Genomic DNA, 27,132 nt, shown 5'->3' with positions numbered 1-27,132 from the left:
AAAAAAAAAAACTCTCGTCATGTCAATCAAAATAAAATGAAATGGTAAATGACAAACTGACAGAAGATATTTGCAATAGAATTCAAAATAAACCAATATCCTTAATATAAGAAAACCTGCAGCTCTGCCATACTATTTTATATTTTGTGCCCATTTTGTTGTTTCCACCAGTTGTCTTTATACCGATACCTTTATGTAATCACCTTAGTCGTCTTCTTTTCTTACTTAGATTTTTCTATGGTGTCAACTTACAGTATTTTAATTGTCATCTATATGTTAATGAATCAGATTACTCTATATCCCTCTCTTCTCTTTGCATTTTTTAGTTATGTTATTTCTACTTCATCAGAGAAAATAATATTTACATGCTATTCTTACAACTGTAATACTTAATTCTACCTTTATTTAGTACCAGATCATCAGTTAAGTATGTTCACTACCAAAATTTCTCTAAATCCTTCTCCATCCTTATGCTGTAAAATTTTCATTCTCTATTTCTGGAAGCATTTATGTGTACAGTATTTCCTGAGATTCTTTTTCTAATGTTTAAAACTTTGCTGGTAATAAAATCTTGGCTCATACTGTGTCCTTTAGATTCTTGAAAATGTTACTCCGCTATTGTCGTGCTTTGTGTTTTCTTTTTTGTAAGTGACTTGGCCTTTTTCTCTGGAAGTTCAGAGGGTATTATTTTTCATTTTATTTTATTTTACTTTATTTTAGGTATAGTTAATATACAGTGTTATATTAGTTTCAGATGTACAATATAATGATTCAACGATTCCATACATCACCCAGTGCCCGTCATGACAAGTGCCCTCCTTAATCCCCATCACCTTTTTAACCCATCCCCTCACTCCTCTCCCCTCAGATAACCATCAAATTGTCCTCTATAATTAAGAATCTGTTTCTTGGCTTATTTCTCTCTCTTTTTCTTCCCCTTGCTCATTTGCTTTGTTTCTTAAATTATAAGTGAAATTGTATGGTACTTGTCTTTCTCTGACTGACTTATTTCACTTAGCGTTATACTCTCTAGCTCCTTCCATGTCATTACAAATGGCAATATTTCATTCTTTTTTATGACTGAATAATATTCAGTCATATATATATATATATTCATGACATCTTCTTTAAACATTCATCAGTTGGTGGACTCTCCCGGGCTCCTTCCGTAGCTTGGCAATGGTAAATAATGCTGCTAAAAACATAGGGGTGCATATATCTTTTTGATCTTAAGGTAGTTCTATTTTTAACTTTCTGGGGAACCTCTGTACTGTTTTTCACCGTGACTGCACCTCATCCATTTGCATTCCCACCAACAGTACAAGAGGGTTCCTTTTTCTCCACATCCCTGTCGACACCTGTTGTTTCTTGTGTTTTTTATTTTTACCATACTGACAGGTGTGAGGTGATATCTCATTGTGGTCTGGATTTGCACTTCCCTGATGATGAGTGATGTTGGGCATCTTTTCATGTGTCTGTTGGCCATCTGGATATCTTCTTTGGAGAAATGTATGTTCACTTCTTTCCATTTTGAAATTAAATTGTTTTTTGGGGTGTCAATTTATATAAGTTCTTTATGTATTTTGGATACTAACCCTTTATCAGATATATCACTTGCAAATATCTTCTCCCATTCAGTGGATTGCCTTTTAGTTGTGCTGATTGTTTTGGTCACTGTGCAGAAGCTTCTTATTTTAGTGTAGTCCCAATAGTTTATTTTTGCTTTTGTTTCCTTTGCCTCAGGAGACATACTAGAAAGAAGTTGCTACAGCCAATGTCGAAATAGTTACTGCTTGTGTTCTCTTCTAGGATTTTGATGGTTTCAGGTCTAACATTTAAGTCTTTAATCCATTTTGGATTTATTTTTGTGTCTGGTGTAAGAAAGTGGTCCGGTTTCATTCTTTTGCATGTTGCTTTCCAGTTTTTACAACATCATTTGTTGAAGAACCCATCTTCTTCCTATTGGACACTCTTTCTTGATTTGTCAAAGATTAATTGACCATATAGTTGTAGGTTCATTTCTGAATTTTCTGTGTTTTCTATTCTATTTGTCTTTTTGTCTGTTTTTGTGCCAATATCATACTGTTTTGAATACTAAATCTTTGTAATATAACTTGAAGTCTGGAATTGTGATACCTCCATCTTCACTTTTCTTTTTCAGAATCGCTTTGACAATGTGGGGTCTTTCATTATTTTTAAAGTATAATGGTTTTGATAAAGTATTTATTGGATTTGAACATCCTTTCTCTTTTTTCCTAGCATGTGATGAGTTCTTTTAATATGTAAATCCAGAGCTTTTATTTCAACAAAGTCTTCTTTAGTAGAATTTTAAAACATTCTTCTATTCCTTTGATTTGCTATTTTTCCTTCAGGTATTTCAGTTGAAGTATGTTGGATAATCTTTTTTGTCTTTTCTATCATGTTCTCTCTAAACCTTTTTGTATTACTTCTTGTTTCTTTTCTATTCTTTCCTTTATAAGCCTATGTTAAATGTGGTTATACCTGTTTTTCCTTGGGAACTCTTTTAATTTTATATTGCTGCCATTACAAATTACCACAAACTTATAGGCCAAAACCAACACTCATTTTTGTTTTCTCACAGTTCTGTGGTCACAACACAGGACAAGCTTAGCTTAGTGTCTCACAAGTCTGAAGTCAAGGTTGCCTGGCCAGGCTCTTAACTGGAGGATCTGGGGAAGAATCCACTTCAAGTAGTTGGCCAAATTTAGACTTTAGTGGTTATAGGATTAAGGTTTCCATTTTCTTTCTGATTGTCAGCCAGGAACCACTCTTAGCTCCTAAAAGTTGCTTATATTGTTTCTTTGTCAGGTGGCTTCTTCCATCTCTACACTAGTGATAGTTTATTGAATCCTTTTCATGCTTCAAGTGTCTCAGACTTCCTCTTCTGCTACCAGATGGAGAAAGCTCCAAGCTTTTAAAGGCCCATCTGGAGAGTATGGTATCATCTTCCCTGTTTTAAGTTATGGTGCCACGTAACATATAATAATTAAAGGAGTGATAAGTCATTATATTCAAGTGTGCTGAGAATTAGAGGAGGTCATCTTTCACTGGCCCCACCACAAACACCTTATAATTTAGTCGTCATTCATTTCCTATCTCTCCTGAATTTGATTAGCTCTTGTTTCATATCTTCATGTGATTTGTCCTATTCTATTTGGAGTTTTTTTTTTTTAATTTTATGATTTGTAGTGTTCTTCCAATTGCACAATCACTTGTTTATGTATAAAATTCCTGTTGCTGTGTTAAGGTAGAATTCCCTCTGCTTTGTGTGAGTGTGGATGTGCACGTGTGCACATGTGTTTTACAACTGTTATTTGTTGAACTGATTCTCCTTTTTTGGCTTTTCCCCCTGAATCAGCAATAGAAGACACTTTGAGGTGTGTAGGGTTGGGAGATCCCATGGCTTACTTGATTTCATATTTCAGTACCACCTTCTGCTGTCATTATGACATGTGAATCTTATTATTTTTATTGTTGTTGGTGGTGGTGGTAGTTTTTAACAAATGGTTTCTTCTGATTCTATGACCCAATTTTGGTTCACTAGAGCCCTTTATTTTTAGTCAGGTTTCCCACTCCTCCCGCCTTCACCATTAAGTCTTCAAAGGAAACATTTCCTCTCAAAGGTATCTCACTCTCTTCCTAAGAAGAGTTGACCACCTCTGTGTGTCTCTGTGTGCTCTTTCTATGCTCCTTTCTTTTGATACCTCAGTAACTGATGGTCTAATCTACCTGGTCTCAAATTGTTTCTCAGTATTTCCCATCTCAGAATTTGGCCGCAGAAGATGTCTACAGATTAATAAAAATAAGATCATTAACCTAAAAGGGAAGAATAAAGGGGTTAAAATGACAGTTCACAAAAGAAGGAATACAAATACCACTTAAGTATATGAAAAGACGTTCAACTTCACAAATAATAGAATTATAAGTTAAGACTAAAATAAAAGTCCTATTTTTACCTATTACATTGCCAAAGATGAAAATACTTTATAGTTTATCTTGTTAGCTACTGGTGTGGGGAAACAGACAACTCTTAAACATTGCTGAGGGTGTTAATTGGACCAATTCCTGTGGATAACAAAGAACATGGTAATAGCATTTGCCACCAAATTTGGCTTTAGGGTGGCTGGGGCTCATAGGTAAGAATTTTCCACTATTAGCATATACTCATTAAAAATATACTTACTTTTCAATTTTTTTAAAAGTGCAACATTTCTGCTGTTATCATACTCTAGATGGATAACAACTGTTATCCATCGGTGGAGGTAGCTGTACTTCATTCTGAGTATCATTTTGCAACATAAGAGCACTCATGAGGAAATGAATAGCAAGGACAAAAATGTAGGGCAATTCTGGCATTTAACCAAAAAGGACTGAGTGACTAGAAGCACAAAAGGAAAACCAGGAAAAGGCCTTCTAATAAAATCTCAAGATGACTGTACATAAATAGTATTCAATGTCATATTGTGCTGAAGCCAGATAATGATTGAAAGCCAAGAGATTATTGGTAACACTAGTAACAACATTTTCTGAGAAATAATGGAGAGAAAACTGAGACCATAGTACAGAAATTGAGGAGCCTGTGTTGAGAAAATGAGAATAGTTTACAATACCACCAAAAGATTTGTATCTGTGAAAGGGAAGAGGTAAGTTACAGGTAGACATAGAGTACACAAACGTGCACACAAAGACTACCTCTCTGTAAAATCACTCAGTAATGCACTAAATGGGTCAGGTACATATAACCTGCATAATGATATTATCAATAATGTTATTTTGGAATTTCAGAAAAGGATGTAAGCCTTCATGTAGACTTTTATTTGACAAATGAGAAACTAACATACCCAAAGCCACAATTCAGATTAATGACTTATTCGTGTTATGTGCTTTATACACTATAGACATAATAAATGGTAAATAAAGATATCAGTAACTACTAAGTCAAATTAGGCAGCAATACTTTGTACAATTTGGATTCCAAACAAATCCATATTAGTAAAGAAAACCAGGAGCCAGAAGCAATGTAATAGCTTTTTCAAATTAGCCACCAAGGTAGTCAGTTACAATTGTATTTAATAGACTAGTGAACAGAAGGGTTTTGAGAGTGGGAATGATTACAGGGCTGTTGCATAAATTGTAGCTTCGAGAAAGCACTCAAGTAAAAGATGTCCAGTTAATTGTTATGATATTGTTCATGTGTATATGAAGAACAATTTGGAAAGGCCCTGCATCCTGATAAGACTGAATATAATGGGATTGAACTCCTCCATTCCATAAGAGTTTTCTCTGTCTCGCTATTACCATAATGGACTCTTAAGGAAGAAGCAGATATTATAACTAGAATTCATGTATACAATAAAGCCATTTTCATTTCTTTGTAACAGTTGTTTCATATGAGAAGAACATGAGAAGTAACCTTATAGTATTGACAGCAAAGTAGGTTTGACAGCTGACTATTGCGAAGTCTCTTGTGTAATTATCCCACCAATCCTCTGGCTAGGGATAAGTGTTTTTCATATGACCCATACTTCTGAAAATACTGAATTTCAAAATGTCTGTTCCATGCATGTAGCTATTGACATCCGCAAATATTTAACCATCTAGTTCTTGAGTCCCATTGGTGATTCTTCCATCAAAAACCAAGAATAGAGCAAGGCTAATAACGGGCAAGCCCTCATTCATGCTGTTTTATTTATTTATTTTTCTCCTTCCTGCTGCATCTAGGGATGCCTTCCACTTTATTCCTCATGGCAACTGCAGCTCTTTCTGGCAATAATATAAGACAAGTTTAACTGAATTTCAAATGTATGGAACTTAACTCCCAGAAAGGGTGTTCTATTTATATTGAACTTTTTTATGAAAATGAAAAGTTGGATCTGGAGAACAAAAATGGGGGAGGACTATATTCACAGTAGGATAAAGAGATTAAATATAAAGGGCTGTGTGATTTACCTCTTTATGATGTGGTGCTGGAAAGGAGATTAATCTTTTAAAAAGTGGTGACCTTGATATACATTCCATATTTAGCCAGTGGTAAAATATTATGAATAACGAAGAGTATGTGAAACAGCATTGGGCGTAAGTGAGAAGATTCAAGAGTTGTAGTCAGGTTGACAATCATCTAAGGGGTTAAGCCATGACTGTATATCATAGTAACAGCAGTGATCCGTGTTAAGTAGCTGTTTGTCCATTACAAAGTCTCTTTACATTAGATGCTATTTGCTTCTCCCACAGGCTAGGAAGTTAAGTATCCTTATAATTTTATGATCAGGTAACTGAAGTTCAAGGAAGACTAGTTACTTGTCTCTAATCACACAGCCAGTTAGTGAGTTCTGTGCATGCAACTGTCCAGTTGTGCCTCCTTCTCCTTCTCCTCCTCCTTCTTCCTGTATTCTTTATCATATTTGAGTAAAGATTAGACCCACTTATGTTTTGTTTTTGACACTTTTAATCAAGCCTTTAACATTGCTCTGTGGCATTATATTCTGGCAGTCAAAGTGAAAAGGAGTTTATTCCTACATTTTTGTTGACAAAAATTTTAATGTAATTGTCACATTATAATCATGTTTATATTTATAAAGAAATGTAAATTATTAGACCTTTTTTTTTTTCTAAAAGTAGCCTCTTTTTACCGAGGAAAGTTATCAGATTACTGGCATTTAAACTATTTGCTCTTTTAGTGAATTGTAGGTGATTCAGATTAATGGCTCTTCTTTCTAGTCAGAAAAATCTAAAAGTTACTGTTCATTGGAATTGATACTAAAATTACATAAAATGGATTGAAAAGAAGCCAACTGTGAAATATGCTGGTCAAATAGAATAAAAAAGTCTCTCCCCAAAAATGTCTAATTCTGACTTCATTTTTTAAGATTCACTTATTTATTTATTTGAGAGAGAGAGCACATGGGAGTGGAGGAGGGGCAGAGGGAGAGGGAGAGAATCTTCAAGCAGACTGCCCACTGAGCATGAAGCCCACCTGACCTTAGCTGAAACCAAGAGTCATATGCTTAACTCACTGAGCCACTCAGGAGCCCTGTAATTCTGCCTTTAAATTACATTAACTCACTGTTTAATTCTGCTTTTTTTTTTGTTTTAAAATATCAGTAAAAGATTTTCATCATAGGAAAATGCAAAAGTGTCTTAATTTATCAAATGTGCTATGTTTATACAGTGTTATTTGTACTATTTGCAAATAGATAACTATATGATTTGTGTACCTCTTTATTTTACCTCATGGGAGACTTTAGGAATTATGTATAATGTAGATAAAACACTCAGCTATTTGTTGCCTAAACTACTGTATTGAGCAGGATCTAGTCAGAGCAAATTCATTCCAAGTATTTCAATAGGGGAAATTTAATATGCAAAATGGGTTATAAATATGGTAGAAGAGCTGAAATGGCATAACATGAGGCATTCCAGGGGTCAGCAACAGCAGGAAGCCACAGCCAGCCTTCTGCCTGGGGGGGAAAAAGAGAGGGAGGAAGTAGAATAACCAACTCCAGAACCTGAAATGACAGATCCTTTCTTGGAAAAAGTTAACTTTGAAGTCAGCCAGTAGGAGAGCCTGGTAAATGGTAGACATATTTATGGGATAAAGTGGTGAACAAGGCAAATAAAACTCTTGCTCTCATGGCACTTCCACTGTATGAAAGACAAAATATATACCTATATACAGAATAAAAATCAAGAAAATATCAATTAGTGATCATCAATAGGATAAATATAAAGCTGAGTGGTAAAATTACAGACCTTTATTGTTCTCATAGATTTTTTGTATTTATTTGATTTTTAAACATTGTATTAAAATATTATTTATCTTAATTATTGAGTTTTTGATACCTCTTCACTCTCCTCATACTAGTTTTGTTGGGGTGAGCCTGTAATGTCTGAAAGAAATTCTAGCTATTTTGCTTGAGCCGCTGGGTAAATGTTGTGGCAGTCAGTGCCATATGGGAGGCTAGGGGGAGTAGCTTTGAGGATAAAAGTAAAGATTTATTTGTGGGGCACCTTAGGTCTCAAGTAACTTTTTAGATTTCAAATAGGTATGATAAATAGGCAACTGGATACGTAAATCTAGAGTTCAGAGAGAGGTCAGAGCTGGAGATACAAACACAGGAGATGAAACATAGATATGGTATTAGAGGAAGATTAGATGAGAGAATGCATAAAAGCTTTTTAAAAAAATAATGCCTTTACTGAGTATAATTCACATGCCAGATAATTCATGCATTTAAAGTGTAAAATTCATTGTTGTTTATTGTGGTAAAATATACATAACATAAAATTTACCATTTTAACCATGTCTGATCATATGCTTTAGTGGCATTTAGCACATTCACAATGTGGTGCAACCATCCCCACTATCCATTTCCAGAAATTTTTTGTCATTCCGAACAAATTCTGTACCCATTAAACAGCAACTCCCCATTTCTCTCTTTCCCCCAGCTCAGGTAACTTCTCTTTTACTTTTGTCTCTGAATTTGCCAATTCTAGGTATGTAAATGGAGTTATACAATGTTCTTCCTTTTGTGTCTGACTTAGTTCACTTAGCATAGTGTTTTCAAAGTTCATCCACATTGCATCAGGTATCAAAAAGCCATTCTTTTAAAGGCCAAATAATATTCTGTTGTGTTCGTATACCACATTTTGTTTATGCATTCATATTTTGATAGACTTTGAGTTGTTTCTCTGTTTTGGCATTGTAAGTAATGCTACTATGAACACTGATACAGAAGTATCTCTTTAAGTCTTTGCTTTCAATTCTTTTAAGTATCTATCTAGGAGTGGAACTGCTAGATCATATGGTACTCTGTGTTTAACTTTTTGAGGAACTGCCAAGCTGGTTTTCCATCGCAGCTGCACCATTTTATATTCCTCCTAGTGGTGCACTAGGGTTCCATTTTTTCCACATCTTTGCCAAAACTTGTTTTCCATTTTTTTATAGTAGCCATTCTAGTGTCTGTGAAGTGGTATTGTATAAAGCTTTTTGTAGAATATCCCTCCCTCCACCATTTCCTCTCAGTAAAATATAAGCTCCATAAAAGCAAGTACTTTGCTTGTTCGCTGCTTTATCCCCAGCTGGGCCAGATGCTTAGTCTTTGCTCAACAAATATGTATTGACTGAATTAATGAATTTTAAATGCTCGAAAAGCGATAGTTGACTCATTTAGTAAAATGATGTTATACATTCATGTCTAGGTTAGGTTGTGTCTTCTCTGCTTGACTTAAAGGTTTTATTTTGTTTTTATCAAATGGCATGCCTTTGCTCTGGGAAGGGTTAGGAGAAATATATTGAGTTTACATAGAAAGAAATTATCTTGAACTGTTACAGGAGAAAAGTCAGTGAAATAGTTCAAAAGTGAAATTAGAGTGTTGTGGAAAAAGCAAGTAAGAGCTCACATGTTACCTTCACATTTGAGCACCAACCTGGTGGTAGGAACATCTTGAGTCAAGGGTGGTAGCTGCAGTCTCCTTTTCTGGGAGCATTTCTGGCTTCCATTTACTTTTCCTCCAAAGTCTCTTGGGTGAGAAGAGTTTTTGTGGATACAGGCATGCTGTTTTGTTCCCTTTTTGTGTGCAGAAATTAGGCTGGTTTCTATATATGCTAAGTTCAGAGAGTACGCTCTTTACGTGAAACTCTGATCATGAATTTTGGTAAGCATTGTATATTTAAAATGACACCAGTCTCTAGAGTCTGAAGATATGCACCTTATCAATTTTATGGAATAGATTTGGTTTTTGTCTTATACATGTAATTAGAAATATGATATAAATGTCCTTAATAATTAAGATTATTTACCATCTTCACAGTTAATTTTATTTATTGTATTTTTCTTCTGAAGTTAAGGAAAGCAAAGCTATTATCAAGAAATATTAACCTGCAAAGTAAAAGTGAATAAAGCATATGCCCTTATGACATCTGGAAAATATTTTAAGAAATATTAGCAGAAAAAAAGAAACCCCACTGATTATGAGGTCTGTTTCCTGACATTGTCCACATTTGGTTTCTATATAGCAGGGGAAAAAACATGTTTCCATATGTTTATATGTTATTAATCTAACTCTGAAAAATGTATTTGTGAATGAGTACAATTTCAGCAAACTCTGGTAGTTGTCTGTCTCCTTTAAAGATTAATATAGATTTTGTTTTACTCTGTTACAACTTTTCCTGGAATTTTCATTGTAAAATGAGGAGGTAGGGTGTAGGATTAGCTCAACATCTGGATCCTCTGTCACCTCTTCTCTACAACAGCCTGGGAGTAAGATTTAATAGCATAAGCACTATTATGCTCACTATGGAAAAAAGCTGCCTGGGTGATGCTTGGAAAGGAAAAAAAGTGATTTACAACTGACCCAAATGTGGCTCACACATTAATTCTCCCTTTTTCTTATCTCTCAAATCAAGAAGATTCAACTACAGTTAGAAGAAAGTCTCGTTGCATACACAGTGAGAGAATGAGATAATCAGGTGATTGCAGATAGCTATTCCATGCCAGGAAATCTTTATAGCTCTATTTTAATTTTTTGCTGGACCTGGAAGACGCATTTTCTTGCTACATCCACTATCAGGAAGTGTGTGCTGCTTTAAAGAAGCATAAAACAAAAGGGAACAAAAACTCATTTGGTGAGGTGTAGATGGGAGTTGTTTAAAGGGATTGAGCAGGGGCGCCTGGGTGGCACAGCGGTTGGGCGTCTGCCTTCGGCTCAGGGCGTGATCCCGGTGTTCTGGGATCGAGCCCCACATCAGGGTCCTCCGCTGGGAGCCTGCTTCTTCCTCTCCCACTCCCCCTGCTTGTGTTCCCTCTCTCGCTGGCTGTCTCTATCTCTGTCAAATAAATAAATAAAATCTTTAAAAAAAAAAGGGATTGAGCAAAGAAGAAATGTAATCAGAACTATATAGACCTTAACGAATAATTTTTTCATTCATTTCACAAATATTTATTGAGAGTGCCTGCTCTATGCCTGGCACTGTACTAGGTACTTAAAAAATCATTGGGCCTTTTAAGTCTTTAACCACAATAGTCAGTGAACACATTTGTCTAATGCCTTAGTCACCCTGTACCAGTAGAAACTGGTATTCAGAAGGGTAGAAAAAGCTTAAGAGGTTAAAAAAAGAAGTGCTTGATTTCTCAGAAAATTAAACATAGAATAACCACATGACCCAACATTTCCACCCCTAGGTATATTCCCAAAAGTATTGAAAGAAGGAATTCAAATGAATACTTGTACATGAATGTTCATAGCAGCATTATTTTCAGTAGCCAGAATGTAGAAATAAACTCAAATGTCCATCTGGTCATGTACAAATGAACTATATTGGTATATCTATACACTGGGCTATTAGCCACAAAAAGGAATGAAGTACAGATGCATACTACAATGTGGGTAAGCCTTGAACACATTATGCTAAGTGAAAGAAGGCAGCCACACAAAAAAACCCACACACTATATTATTCCTTTTATATGAAATAGTCCTAATGAGCAAATCCATGAAGACAGAAAGCAGATTGATGTTTGCTAGGGGCTGTGGGAATGGGAAAATAGGGCGCACTTGCTAATAGTTATAGGTTTCTTTTTGGGATGATGAATATGTTGTAGAACTAGATAGAGATTGCACAGCATTATGAAAGTACTGAATGACAATTGTACATGTTCAGATGGTTAATGGTTAAGTTTATGTTGTATGCAGTTTACCTGTTAAAAAAAAAATAGGCCTCTTGGGGCACCTGGGTGGCTCAGTCGTTAAGCGTCTGCCTTCGGCTCAGGGCATGATCCCAGGGTCCTGGAATCAAGCCCTGCATCGGGCTCCCTGCTCTGCTGGGAGTCTGCTTCTTCTTCCTCTCCCACTCCCCCTGCTTGTGTTCCCTCTCTCGTTGGCTGTCTCTCTCTCTGTCAAATAAAAAAAAAAAAAAAAGGCCTCCAAGAATCCAAACAGCATGCAGCTAACTCCCTTATTTTATATACTATGAGAAGAATACATATTAACAGAGAAGGCAGCAAAAATAAGTGGAAATAAATGATTACAAATTGAGATTGTTTCAAGGAAAATAAAGGGATAAGATGGATAGGCTTTCCTGAAGAAATTTATAATTTGTAATTTATGTGACCTTGAACCCACGTCCTGGGCCTCAGTTTTCTTCAGGGACATGTTTTTATTTTTGTTTGTCTGTCTCCTTTCCTCCTCCTTCAAGAAGAGGTCAGGAAAGAGACTGTATGGTGTAATTGTGAAGTTCAAAAGTCCTCATGCCCAAGAATAACTCAGGCAGAGAAATACTGGACTAGAATTCCATATATCAACACCTTCTCAACTCTAATGCTTCAGGAATCTTAGGCAAAAAAACAAAAATCAAAAAAACAGAGATGGCAAAATTATATTAATGAATTGCCACCAAAAAAGACAGAGATAATTATTTTGAATATATAGTTAGTAGGACTGTAGAAGTTCAGTTTACCACTTAAATTTTTGGAAAACCAAATTTCAAATGAAAAGGCAATAAACTGGCATTTTTAGTCTTATCACTTCCTCAGTGGTCTCCCTGTAATCTTTTTACAAGGGCTGATTTCAAGCACAGTTAAATCAATAGGTCCTCCAGAGCTCTTCTCAAAAGAAAACCTAATCCAAACAAATTTCACATTTAGTGTCAGTAGCTCTAAGCATAATATGTGTAAGAAAGATAAGATATAACAGAGGGGCCACATGCGTAGCTTCAGGCATCGCCATGAACACAGAGAGAAAAAAATTGAAGATAGAAAAAATTGGAAGGCTTTAAGATTAGAAATAAGCTATCAAAGCATATTTAAGGCTTAACAAACTGTAAGATGTTCCATCCACAATCTAACCCTTACATTTTTTTATTCCTAACACTTTATTTTCACCACTAATGATTAGACACTAAGGGCAAATTTGTGGTCAAGGAACCACCTTCCAGAGAGTTCAGTTCTGCTCAGGTCTGTACTAATGGAAACTTCAGATCTGCTGTCTTTCCATGCCCAAATATTTGTAACACTTTCAAAATACTGTGTGCTTTTATTTTTCCAAACCTTTCTGTGCAAAGGAGTATGACTTAAAAAATGACCAATGAATGTTAGAGTAGGCCACAAAAGACAAAGAAGCAGAGAACAACTTAGTCCTTTAAAAACGTTGATCAAATTCCTTGTCTTTCTCAGCACTTCATAATGTGGGAAAAGATTTCCAACTACTATGGCAATGTTATTATTTTCCCTAGGAACCCGAGAATTAACAGACAGGTCAAGGGTTTAGTGATGCTGTTAAAGGATCTATTTAACAATCATGCTACTGGTAATTCTGTTGGAGTAGGCGAGAGATGTTCAGAACTACGCAGTATCATGCATAGCAGGTATGATTACAGAGTAGTTGTAACTGTGCTACCCTTCGGTGTGGTGTCATGTGGTTTTTATCGTACTTTATCGGCTGATCAGGTAATACCCAAACTTTCCCTTCTCACACCTCGTTTTCTTTTTTACCTCCTGTCTGGACCACCCTCATTTCTGCACCTCGATCTGCAGTTGTGCAATGTGGTCATCCTGTAAAAGATGAAGTTTTTAAGTCTGTGATAGCCCCCATGCATGCCATTTCAGAACCCTTGTCCATGTCAAGGTAGCAAACTGCTAAGAAACCTGTGAAGCACTTCAGTGCCCTGTACTGACTTCCACAGTCTGTACTTACCAAAGTTATTTTCATTTTAGGTATGTCACATATTTGCTTCTTGATTATGTTCAAATATATTTGTTAGTTCTCAATCTTTATACTGGTTTAAGGGTAGATGGTTGTTTTCCTCCCTTTAAAGACAGGACTGTAAGGCAATCGTTTCACAAGCCACCTCATTCTCAAGTATGAGTTTGTAAAAAGTACATAGTAGAAAAAGCTGGAAAAAAAAACATGGTATTTCTTTAAGACCTGTCCCTTCCTCCCTTTTAGTCCTTACTAAATTTGGGAAAGTTTAAAGACCTAAATCTTCAAAGAAATCCACGTTAGATCACATTCTCCCTTTCTCCAGAAGACATCTCTTTGGGGGTATAAAATTAAATAAAACCAGGGGTTAAGAGTTTGTTTTAAACAGTCTTAAATATATACATATATATGGTTTTTGTGTGCTGACCCAGCACTAATACTCTCCAGTAGCATATAGAATTAGAAATTAGGAGATGTGAGTTCTAATCCCATTTTTGCCACTAAACAGATAGTAGAACTTGGATAAGTTGTTGACTTGTTTAGGCATTGGGTTGTTTTGCTGTCACCTCAGCAGGTGAAACAAAAGAAATCTGCATGACTTTGGTCTGTACCATACATTCTGTGTCCTTGGTGTGTACTGCAGGTCACCTTTACCAGAGAATCCTAGGTCTTTTTAAAAATTGATTGATTGTTGTATTTTTTTTATTTATTATCGAAGTGTGGTTGAACTAGGTCTTTTTTTAATCCACAATAATATCGTTATTAGGACAATTCAGTGTTCAGTCTCAGCTAAGAATAACTGTTTCCATCACATATGTGTATATCCTGTCTTTCTAGCCATTTTATTAACATGTAAACCAGCAGTCATGATTTAACTTGTTGCCTAGATTGCAGCCCATCTGTTCTCAACAATAGAAGTCAAGTAAATACGCACTGATGGTTTTCACTGTCCGTCCTATAGGAGCATTCGCCTTACCCCGTTTATCCCATTTCATGGTGTCTCCCTGATGGCACAAAGCCACAGTGCCATAGCATTCGTGCTGCCGATTTGATCATGGCGCATGGTGCTCTTTACTTTGAGAGTCTGTAATTACCCTCAGGGGGATCACATGTTTATTAATGTGTCACAAGTTGCTTGCTTCCCGTTAGCTCTTCTCAGCAAATAGGACTATAGTGTTCATTGGATGCTGCTTTATTTTTAGCTTTTTAAATCACCTCCTGATGAACGGAAACAGTAAACAAGTATTAAAACATTGAAAGTAATGTGGAAATAGTGTTATCCTGGGGAGTCTGGAATTCCAGACATTACCAGACAGTTGTAAATCAGCAGTCACCTCACAGAGCTGAGGAATAAACGTCAGGAAAATAAAAATACCAAAGTGTGCTCATCTGGATCCACATTATGGAAATTAGAGGTCAGTCACATTTATAGAAGAGGAGAAGGGGATGACTGGGGCAAGGAGTCTGTATTTTTCATCAAGTTTACTTACTCTTCTTCAGCCCACTCAGATATCCCGTAAAAAAAAACATAAGGATTCATCTCGATGCTTATGCCTGACACTAATTAAACACCAAAGAACTAAAGGCATCATCATGGTCATGTTGTCTGTCTCAGCTGCCTTCTGAACAAACCCTGGGTGGCTGGACTGGAAAATGGAAATCTAAAAGAAATAGGGAGAGGGGATGTTGTACTGATGAAAAGATCTAGCACTTCCTGAGTGCTCACCAGAAGACTGGCCCTGCCCTAAGTTCTTTCTGTGTTTTAACATGCTTGACTCCCAAATCAACCTCTGAGGTCTTAGTATGATTTTCTCCTTATACACATGAGGAAATGGAAGCCTGAGAAGTCAAGTAACTTTTCCTAATTTTCAAAAGTCATGAGTGATCGAGCTGGAATCTGAACCTCTTATGGTTGGGTTTTGGAGATCTCGCTCTTAACCTTGTCTGTATAAAACATGTCTGGCATTTGATAAAAGAAGGTATAGGAAAACAAACAACAGCAATCAATAGTTTGAGGAGAAGGAAAACCTAAAAATCATGAGTTTAAAAGATTAATGTGGAGTGTACAAGTTTAGAATTCACTGATTGACTTCTTAGAAAAGTCTGTTCTTGAAGAATTCTAATGTGTACAAATATCAGGATTATTCTAAAATGTGCATATTTTCTTACTACACATTGGAATGTGTCCTAGGATAATTAATTGCTTTAACTTAGGTAATTATTTTTTCTGAAAATATTATCTTAAAATGAACCCATGAAGAGCATGCTCTAGTCTGTGCTGGAGTAAAATTAATAAATAATGCATGAGCAATATTTCTGGCAAACCCAAAGAGGCTATTTTTTTCTACTTGGGTGTGAAGCTCAAGCTAAAATTTAGCACACTTTCTTTTCTCTCTAAGCTGTTTCTTTTTCCGTATTTTCCGTGCTGAGAGATTGACTCTACTTTTCATATACTCATCTGAGAGAAGTTCTTCATCATCTTGGATACCTCTATTTCCTTTGCTCCTTCCCTGTCATATTGATTCTGTATCTTAAATATAATTTGAACATGATTCCTCCATTCTGTCTCAATGGTCAGTTCCTTTGGAGCTGCCATTTTTCTCCTGATTGAATGATGTTGCTTTCTTATTGTCTCACTCCATTTAGTCCTCTGTTCTCACCAATTCATTTTTCTCACTGTGATCAGAAAAATTTTTCCAAAATCCAAATGTCTTCACTTCCCAGCCTAAAGTCCACATTCTGCTGTGGCTTACATGCCACTCCTTCATTCTTCTGCACACCTCTCCAGCCTTACTTCCTGCTGTTCCTTTATAACTAATCCAGTCACACCAAATTGTTGGCAGTTCCTCCAACCACATTGAGTTGTTGCATGTCTTCAAGCCTTTGTGCATACTGTTCGCTGAAATAGCCTTTGTTAAAATTGCCATATTCTTACTCATTCCTTAACTCAACCAGGTATCACAACTTTTACAGTCTTCTTTCTTTGACACTACTTTGGTAGTGCACAGTAGCTCTTTGTAGTGCTTATTACATTGAAATTCAGCTATTTACTTGTGTATCACTTCTCCTGGATTGTGAGGAGCTGAGAGCAGGGAATATATTTTGTCATTCTAACAAAATCTCTGAACATATTCTTTCAGGACCTTGTTACCGATTGACTTTGTTTAAAGGTGAAGGGTTTCACCTATGAAGTATTTTATTTTTAAGGGGGAGGGAGAGATAGGGGAGGGAGCAGGGCAGAGGGAGAGAATGAGAGAGAATCTTAAGCAAGTTCCATGCCCAGTGTGGAGCCCAACATGTGGCTGGATCTCACGACCCTGAGATCATGACCTGAGCTGAAATCAAGAGTCAGACGCTTAACTGACTGAGCCACCTGAGCGCCACCCCCCCACCAATAAAGTATTTTAGATCTACTTATAGGCTATTATATCAAGGTAGAGACATCTACATTTAATAAGCCTACATAATAATTTTGTGGCAGTTTTGTTACCCAATATAAAGCTGAATAAATAACTATAAACGAAAATTCTATTTGCTCCCCTATTCTCAGTACTTCTGACACCAGGTATGTGGGATTTTTTTTTCCACACCAAGCTATTTTGCTACAGCAGCTAGATATGCTACAGTTCAAATCTATTCTGACACTGTCTACTTGGAGATAGCATCACACCCTGCAGGTTAAGGACTCAATCCCACAAGACTGCCCCCTGCCCCACAATTCAGATACCAGTTGCAAGTCCAGATTGTCACCTGTGCTTCTGACAGACTGACTATAAATAAGAGGTTCTCACAACCCCCTCCTTGGATTCAATCATTTGCTAGAATGGCTTACAAAACTCAGGAAAACAGTTTACTTACTATTACTGGATATTTCAAAGGATAGAAATGAATGGTCAGATGGAAGAGATGTACGGGACAAAGGGTAGAGGAAGAGGCACAGAACTTCCATGCCATCTCCAGGCATGCCACCCTCCTAGCACCTCCATGTGTTCATCAACCCAAACTCATCAAATCTTTTTGATTCTTGGGTTTTTGTAGAGCTTAACCTGAAATTCCTGCCTCCTTGTCTGAAGGTCAGTGGGTCGAGTTAAAAAATTCCAACCTTCTGCACACTTGGTCTTTCTGGTAACCAGCCCCATCCCAAGGCTTGCTAGGGCCTTCACCTCAAGTCATCTCTTTAACATAAACTCAAGGGTGATTAAAAGGGGCTCCCTTTGAATAACAAAAGACACTCCTATCACACAGGGAGTTCTAAGAGTTTCAGGAAATCTGTGCCAGGAGCTAAGACCAACTCTATTTTTTATTATACCATAACCAGCCTAATTATTTTCTGGCGATTCTCATCATGTCATATAGGCATTTTTTTAAAAAGCAAGAATTTAAATCAAGGAGCTGCTTAAATGTCAAGCATCTTGGCTGAATAAGAAGGAGGACTTGGGGGCTATGATCTCTGTACACCAGTGTGGAGTGAGAAGTGCCAACATTACTGATCACTGGTGACAGGCCAAACAGATATTAATTCAGTATCCCATTTAATACTCAGACACATGTTGTCACACCCCCCACCTAAGGTTCCAAAGGGTTAAATGAGTTGCCCAAAATTACAGAACTAGGAAGCAGTAAAACTCAAATCCAGGACTTTAATGGCCAAGTATACAAATGAGGCATTGGGCACTTACCAAGTAAGACATTCTATACGAAACCTTGAATTTGATGTTATATGCTTCTCTTTATTCTCACTGCCTGTGTCACCATGCCTGACCCATAGCAGTGTTCATTGAATGTCCAGAGACATAAAAAGCAAACAGAAAGAGTGCAGTTTACAAGAAAACTTCCTTTGGTCCAACTCTTTCAAAGAGATCTCTGAACATGATTTTTATTCTCATGTATTTCAAGTTATAAGTCTGATTTAGGAACCAACAAGTCATAAAATGAGACACTGTTTTAATGAACTGATTCTGTAGAACATATCAGGGTGGGGTTGTCCGTACATAATACATTAGAATATTTCTCTTGGGATGCCTGGGTGGCTCAGTCGTTAAGCGTCTGCCTTTGGCTCAGGGCGTGATCCCAGAGTCCTGGGATCGAGCCCCACATTGGGCTCCTCCGCTGGAAGCCTGCTTCTTCCTCTCCCACTCCCCCTGCTTGTGTTCCCTCTCTCTCTGGCTGTCTTTCTCTCTGTCAAATAAATAAATAAAATCTTTAAAAAAAATAGAATATTTCTCGTATCTGACAACCTGGACTCCAGGTCCCAACCCAAATGAGTTTAGGTCTGTAAAGACAGTGAACCTGCAGTATTTATATCCAAGACTGTTTTCTTGCCAGATCCCTTGATAAGCTCTCCACTTACCAAGACAATCCATACTGTAAGGATTGAGCAGCCTTATTCTTTTCTTCCCATTATGCTTAATAGATCAGTTACATTTTTCTACTCCTCTGTTGAGTTTGCCAAGTTTAGCATAAACCCAAGGTTGACGTCCTTCCTGACCTAAATCTTCCTTTATTTTCTACTTTTCTAGATACAGAAACCCCTATTAAACATTTTTTCAGACCACACTTATATATAATACGAAACTTTTTTTCTAACAAATGAAAACTACATGGATGTTTTCAGAGAACCAAGCATTGTTTAGCTGAGTGGCAAGAGAGAGCCCTGTGGAATAAGCCATGATATCATAACATTAATCAGTGGAGTTTTTGCTTTTCTCTCTCCCTCTCCTCCCCTCTCTCTCTCTGTCTGTTTCTGTCTGTCTGTCTCTCTCTCTCTCTCTCTGTGTTTGTCTCTGTGTCTGTCTCTTGTAGTAAAGTAAACATATTGCCTGGCGGTACTTACTTTTTGTTCACACCAGACCATCTATTTTTTTCTGCTTCATTACAGAAACTCCACTTACTGTATGAAAGTATCCATCTCACTGACAGTGGGTGAAAATGACACTGGACTCTGCTACAATTCCAAGATGAAATACTTTGACAAAGCTGAACTTAGCAAAAGCAAAGAAATTTCATGCCGCGATATAGAAGATTTTTTACTACCAACCAGAGAACCTGAAATCCTATGGTATAAGGTATGTACTGTGAATGATTTTGTTCCTTATAAACAGAATAATGTGTATCTTATTCTTGGAAAAGTTGGATAAAAAAGTTATATGGGTATGATGAAGTTCATCTCTTCCCTCCTAAAATACTATAGCAGGTTGTGCTGGTCATTATGTTTTCAAACCAATAGCTTTGATAAATGCTAGTCAGTGTTTGTATTGGTGATCCATTGCAATAAGCTGTTGTGTTTATGTTCATATCTAGTTTATTCAGTTCTTTCAAGTCCATTGTAGTCTGTTTTGATCATTCCAGGAACTAAAAAACATTAAGGATTCATTTCAGAGCTCTTCATATAAATACTCCTCATGTTTCCAAACAAGGAAAAGATTGATTCACTTCTATGAAAAAAATGGTACAATAGCTTTATTGAAATGTTCTATTTAATGGAAGTATCTCTGTGTATATTCTAATCCTTTTCATATAAAAGCATATTTATTTTTAAAAACCTGATGAAAATTCATAACATCATAAAAATAGTGCTAGATAAACTTTTTTTCAAAAACCAAAAGGAACTGTAGACTTAAGGAGAATAATCCAACCCTTCTCCTTCCTATCATGTAATTGACTTTCTCTGAATTTTAAGATGAGAATGTACCCTTCAGCTTCTTTATACCATCAAAGAAATTTTTGTTATTGAGTGTACATAAGAAAATACAGTATAGGTGCTATGAACATTTGTCTGGAATATTGTATCCATGATTTAATGAGTACTAGTGTAAAATTTGCTTTGTTCAACTCTCTGGAAATAGGAATGTGGGAAGCATGACCTCTTAGTAACTAGATCCACCAATACCAGTATGTCATGAGTTCAAAACTTATGATAAATTAAACAAGAAACAAATGTTTAACAATTTTTAAGAGGTTTTCCATAATTAGCAATGCCCTTCTCTGAGTCAGACTTAATTTTGATTCTTGATAACAAGCAATGGAGGATTCAGAACATCAAGGGAACTGCTGAAATATTTTTCTACTTTTTTGTTGAATTTCTATCCTAGACACTGTCAAACAGCCCTCAAATATTAGCCCCTCTGATCTCTGTTTGTGCGCAGATGAGGTTTATTTTCCCCTTTTTTTAAGTGTGTATTTCTCACCCTGATTCTCACTGGTTTGCCTGCTTTCTACATACAGATTCTTAGCAAGCCCTGACGATTGCCTCAAAGGGGAGTTTGACCCAAGGCCTCTAAGTACAGATGTTTTCTTCTACACATGCGCACATTCAAACATGCACACACACACACACTCAATATTTAACATGGCTGGCCTCACATTGCTCCTTTAGTCATGTTTCCACCATCATCCCAATCATCGTGACCTTAAGCTATAAAGACTGTCCCTAGTGGAGTAATGGGAAGAGATGCAGTATATATGGAACTTGAAAGTCTTGCAAAAATCCAGATTATTTTTCCACAGTCAAGGCAATATATATTCCATTTATTCAGTATATAACTTTTACAATTTGACATTTTATGCAACTAATATGAGGATATAAAATGTATATTTTGGTCTGAAATAACTGGATAATTTTCTCCCATGTGTATGAAGACATTGAACTACATAATCAAAATAATAGTCTGCAAAAATTTGATTTGGCAAAAAATATTTTTAGAAATAATACTACCTCTGATCAGTATCAAAGGGCTTAAAGCTATTTTATCCTCATGGCATTGATTTCAAATCTGGCTAAAGGAAATAGACTTCTGTTCTGGCAAAAAGAGAAAGCTCCTGAGCCAACATCATTATAATCCAAAGCTTAATTTAGAGACCATAATTTGATAGACCCATCAACAATGGAAATAGATATTTATGGTACTGTAAAGACCTTATATATAAATGTTGGCCATTTCCTTCACAAATTGTAGAACATACATGTTATAAATATAATTTTTTTCTAAATGCAGTATTAAAAGATTCAAAATGTTGAAATAGAAGTATTTTCTGCTACAGAATTAATTTTTCTACTTTACACTAAAATAATATATCTTATATTTTATGTTATCAGTATCAGGTATCAAGATGGATAATTTCACAGCCATCAAATGTGAAGTATTTGCTTTTAAAAATGATGTTAGAAGTAATTTTAACAAGTGTCTGTTTTCTTATAACTTCTAAATCAATATATATCTGATTTAGAGACACTAATATTAGAAGTTAATAAAGTGACTCTTGCTAGGGGCGCCTGGGTGGCTCAGTCGGATAAGCATCTGACTCTTCATTTGGGCTCGGGTCATGATCTCAGGGTCCTGAGATCAAGCCCAGTGCTAAGCCTCCTGTGAAGCCTCCTTAGGATTCTGTCTCCCCCTTTCCCTCCGCCCCTCCCCCACACATGCACCTGCAAGCATGCTTGCTCTCTCTTTAAAAAACAAAAACAAAAACAACAACAACAACAAAACAACTCTTTTCAAATTGAGGTACCTGATTTCCAGGAGGTGTGGAGAAGGTATAAACATTTTTAGAATTAATCCCAAACTCTTTAGCCTTTTAAAATATAACTTTAAAACAATTATTATTTGTTTAATTTAATTTAATTTAATTTAATTTAATTTAATTTAATTGTTATTTAAAACAATTTTCTCTGTTTCTCAGTTGTTACACTTACTACGGAAATTCTGTGTTTTTCATATAGGAGTGTAGGACAAAAACATGGAGGCCAAGTATTGTATTCAAAAGAGATACACTGCTTATAAGAGAAGTCAGAGAAGATGACATTGGAAATTATACCTGCGAATTAAAATATGGAGGCTTTGTTGTGAGAAGAACTACTGAATTAACTGTTACAGGTAATCATAGTCTTCAATATTTCATTTGCAAGTAACAAAACTACCATTTTAAGTTTACTTTTTGTGCTGCATATTGATTTTTTTTCAAATCTAGGCAATGAAAGAAGTACTTAACCAAATGCTGAGTGGATTCCTATAAGGTTAAATTTATTCCTCCTTGCTTTTAAATCATCTTGTGCTGAAATGCATTTGAAAGGTTAAAGAAAATATGCTTAGGGAATTATAGAAATGTTAGCTTTTGAAAGTACTTGAAATAATGAGCTTACAATTTCAGAAAATTATGCTTATATTTTGTAATGGTATCACTTTTAGAAACATTTTCTAAGGTGTTGAAATAGAATATATGAAATCTACCTCTGTCTTCCTGTCTTGCTCCAAACTAGAAAAATTGCTATTTTATTGATTTATCATGCTGTAAATCTGACATACATGTTCTTATGAACTTGAAAATAACATAATTACAGGTGCAATAATTGAATAATTGCATGAGATGCAGTGAATGGTGTCATTCCTGTCTCTGGTTGCTAAGGTAGAAGAACATGAGAACAAGATTCAGAACTCTACCTATAATCATGAATCTCCAACTCACTAGTCACATGACTATTGGAATCACCACAACCTTCACAATATCAGTTTCTTCATGTATAAAATGGCAATGATAAAATTTGCCTTGTAGAGTTCATAGGATTTTTTGCAAGGATCTAATGAGGTAATGTAAGCTGAATAAAATCAGTTTATATAATACAGAATTCTATCCAAATGTACATTTTGGTCATTTTATGTTATGTACTATATTATTTTCATACCTTTTTTTATTTTAAAGTTGGCATCTCTAAAAATGGTTCCAAAAGGAGAAAAAGGAGGGAGAAAAAAAGAGTGATATTAGGGAGTTAGAGATATGTTCTCATCTTACTGCAGAAATTCTTCTTGGTGACTTTTTGCACAATCATATATATGAAATATATACAAATAAGTTGACAAAGGTTATCAGATACTTTAAAGAGATTTTCATTTGTTCATTGATTCACTTAATATAATTTTCCTGTATATGAAGTGTGTTTCGTGGTAGTCACCTTTGTCTTATAATAATTCTCTTTTCTTTCAAACTTTGAAATTAGGATATATATAGACTTAAAAACTACATCAATTTTAAGAAATCCATTTGATAAAGAGTAATTATTCTGATCTAAAGAAAATTTGGTTAAATAAATCAGGTGCTCTTTGGTAATTCCTTTGATAAATATTAGCCCCAGTAAATAATTGCCACTTGCAATATATGATATATTTAAATAGTAAATATGCATCCAGTCTTGCATTATGTATGTATGGTATACATATGTGTGATTTATAAGTAGTTTGATTTTCAGTTTTGCTGTGTTTAATAGGTCTGTGTATGATTTAAAACTTTATCACTCTACCTCCCCGTCTCATGGAACAGTGAAAAATATAACCATTTATAGTTGGGCTTTCTTTACAATAAATATTGAGGTTTTTATTATTTATTTTTTGCTTTCAATCTATACTGAAATAGATTTTCCAAGAGTAGGTATGCAGACAAATGAATTTAAAAATATACTGAAAAATCTATTCCGTAAAAAAATATAGAATATACTTCTAGTCTTTATTCTTTGGAATATAGAGCTAATCCTTGGTAAGCACTTTTCTTCCCTTTCTAGAAACATTAAGATACTAAACCACTATCTAGTAAGAGGTGATGAAAAAGTCTCACAGAGACTAGAAACTGGGTCCCAAATGGTAAAATGACTTAAATGAAGCCCTTTTCTATAACCAGTAATAGAATTGGTTTCTTCTAAATGCTACCCAGGACTACTATGTTTTTTTAACTTCATTTCTTCAAAAATATCTCCTTTTCTTTACTTGAAAAGAAGGAATAATTATTCTTTATTATCTAAGAGGAGATAGGTGAAAGTTTTAATGAAAGTTTTCATTCAACTGATTATCCTGAATACCTCTAATTTAAGTGGCCTTACCTGTGACATCGATTTGGGCATATAAGTTATAAAGCCAGGTTTCATATATATATGAAATTGTGGGTGAATGGGAGAGCTTCATGACCAGTAATTAAAAATAGTATTATTAGAATATATTTTAGGTAGTAACAAGACTATTGGGAAGATTTTTTTTTTTAATAACCTTGCTTTAGTGTGACTCTAAATTTGGCCTGTGGCCAATTTAAACAATGACTCTTAGAACCCAAATTACATCTTACTAAAGCAGTGAAGGTGGGAAGTTCTCTGGATGATAATTAACGAGTGTTTTGTATCTTGATTTTCTGCATATCATGATCATATTGTATTTAATATAAATATTATGCAAGGTATGATATTTAATTTTAGTGGATCTGCATTAGCCGATTATAAACATTTTGAAGTGTGTTAGAATGTGTTTCTTTAAAATAAGAAAGAATTCCATATGTGAAGAGAAAGGGAAATATCTAGATAAATAAAGTTATTGTAACTTTTACACTAAATGCATAGGTATTATTGTGAGCTTTTATGGGAGATACTTCACTTATTAAAAATATATGTGTCTACTTAAGTGTTGTAGTGGTTCGGGAAAACAGATCATGGGGTGCCTGGGTGGCTCAGTCGCTTAAGTGTCTGACTTCTGCTCAAGTCATGATCCCAGGGTCCTGGGAAGGCCCCACTCTGGGCTCCCCACTGAGGGGGGAGTCTGCTTGTTCCTCTCCCTCTGCCCCTCCCCCCACTGATTGGGCACTCTCCCTCTCTCTCTCTCTCCCTCCCTTTCTCAAATAAATACATAAAATCTTTTAAATGAATGAATGAACGGAAAACAAATCACTGTGAAAAAATAATAAACCTGCTCATCACTGTTGGTATACTTTCAACATTATTTTTTTTAATTTAAGATGTTTCAGCATCATCTGTAGCCTCCACCCTCTTCTCTAAGCCTCAGCCACACTGAAGTTTTTACTGTTCTCCAAATATCCTCCCTCCAAGCCCACATTGCATTGTCACTGTTGACACTCCTGTCCTAGCATGAGAATACGAGCTACTCACAGTCAAAGGAATGTCTTCTTTTTAATAAGCATTTTATTTTAGAGCAGTTTTACATTTACAAAAAAATTACAAAGACAGCAGAGAGAGATTCCATAATACCCCACATCCAGTTTCCCCTGTTATTAATACCTAACATTAGTATGGCACATTTATTACCATTAATGAATCAATATCAATAAATTATCAACTACAGTCCATATTTTATTCAGATTTCCTTAGTTTTATAACTAATGGTCTTTTTTTGTTGTTGTTCTAGGATCACATCCAGGATAGCGCATTACATTTAATTGTCACGTCTTTGGGCTGTGACCGTTTCTGACTTGTTTTAGATGATATTGACAATTTCATGGAGACTAGCCATATATTTTGTAGAATGTCCTTCAACTGTGATTTGTTGGATATTTTTCTCATGATTAGACTTAGGTTATATGTTCTTGGAAGATCATAGAGATCAAATCACAACTTAGCATTCTCTCAGCATGACTTACCACCACTGAGGCTGACCTTTAAACACCTGAGACCGTGTTTGTCAGCTTTTGGTGCTGCAATGTTACTCGTTGCCCCTCTTTTCCACACTTCAGTCTTTGGAAGGAAGCCATGATCTGCAGTTCACATTTCAGCAAGGAGTTATGCTTTCACCTCTCTGAAGGCTGAGTATCTACATAAATTATTTGGAATTTTTCTCTATTTCCACATTTATCTACTTATTTTATTATTTATCTACATTAGTATGGACTCCTGGGTATTTATTTTATACTTCAGTTTGTAATCCAACATCACATTATTTATTTTCTGACTCAAATTATTCTATCTTTGGCCTTTAGGAGCTCTTTTAGCGGACTTCTTTGTCCCTCTGACATACTCCTACTCGTGTGTGTGTGTGTGTGTGTGTGTGTGTGTGTGAGCACTTCCTTATTCTGGGGCCCTACAAGGTGTTCCAGGACTATCTCGTGTATTTCATGCTCAAGTCCTAGAATCAGCTATTTCTTCCAAATAGCCCTTGTTGCTTTTATTGGAGAATGGTGCTAGAAACTAAGATCTGGGCATCAGAGGTACTTATTGCTACCGGAGTATAGTTGCTTCTAAGACCTCTCAGTTGACACAGAAAGGAGATATGCGTGTACTAATCCAGGTATTTACACATCTAAAAATACCACTATATGTAATCATCTGTATCTTTATTAAACTAAACATGAATTCATATTTGAGATACCTCTGACTCTACTCCATTACCATAGGGGTCATTCTAGCCTCTTCCCCTTGCTTATCAATAACCTCCCTAATAGTGAGAAACCTGCTTCCCACCATCTTTCATTCATTTACTTAATCGTTCACTTCCAGTATAGATTTATAGTAAGATCAGAATTATTGACCTGTACTCCTGTGAGAAGCAACTTTATCAAATAGAGTCTAATGCTTATGTACAATTTATTTTGCCTTTAGTCTTACAGACTCTATTCATTTGCAAAGTTACTTAGGTCAGCACCTTCCCCCCCCCCCCCAA

At 35.7% G+C, this 27,132-nt stretch overlaps 1 protein-coding gene across 1 annotated transcript in view; it reads left to right on the top strand.

Moving 5' to 3' along the window:
* IL1RAPL1 (interleukin 1 receptor accessory protein like 1) overlaps positions 1-27,132 on the top strand; it is a 723,425-nt gene that overhangs the window by 123,327 nt on the left and 572,966 nt on the right. The window contains exons 4-5 of the mRNA XM_040636334.1: positions 19,593-19,779; positions 22,434-22,587. Of these exons, the coding sequence (XP_040492268.1) occupies positions 19,593-19,779; positions 22,434-22,587 (341 nt within the window). The remainder of the gene's footprint in view (positions 1-19,592; positions 19,780-22,433; positions 22,588-27,132) is intronic.

This window comes from Ursus maritimus (genome assembly GCF_017311325.1).
Source record: "Ursus maritimus isolate PB19 chromosome X unlocalized genomic scaffold, ASM1731132v1 scaffold_X1, whole genome shotgun sequence".
NCBI lineage: Eukaryota > Metazoa > Chordata > Mammalia > Carnivora > Ursidae > Ursus > Ursus maritimus.
The sequence above is the reverse complement of the archived record's forward strand: the minus strand, read 5'-3'. Positions and strand labels throughout refer to the sequence as shown.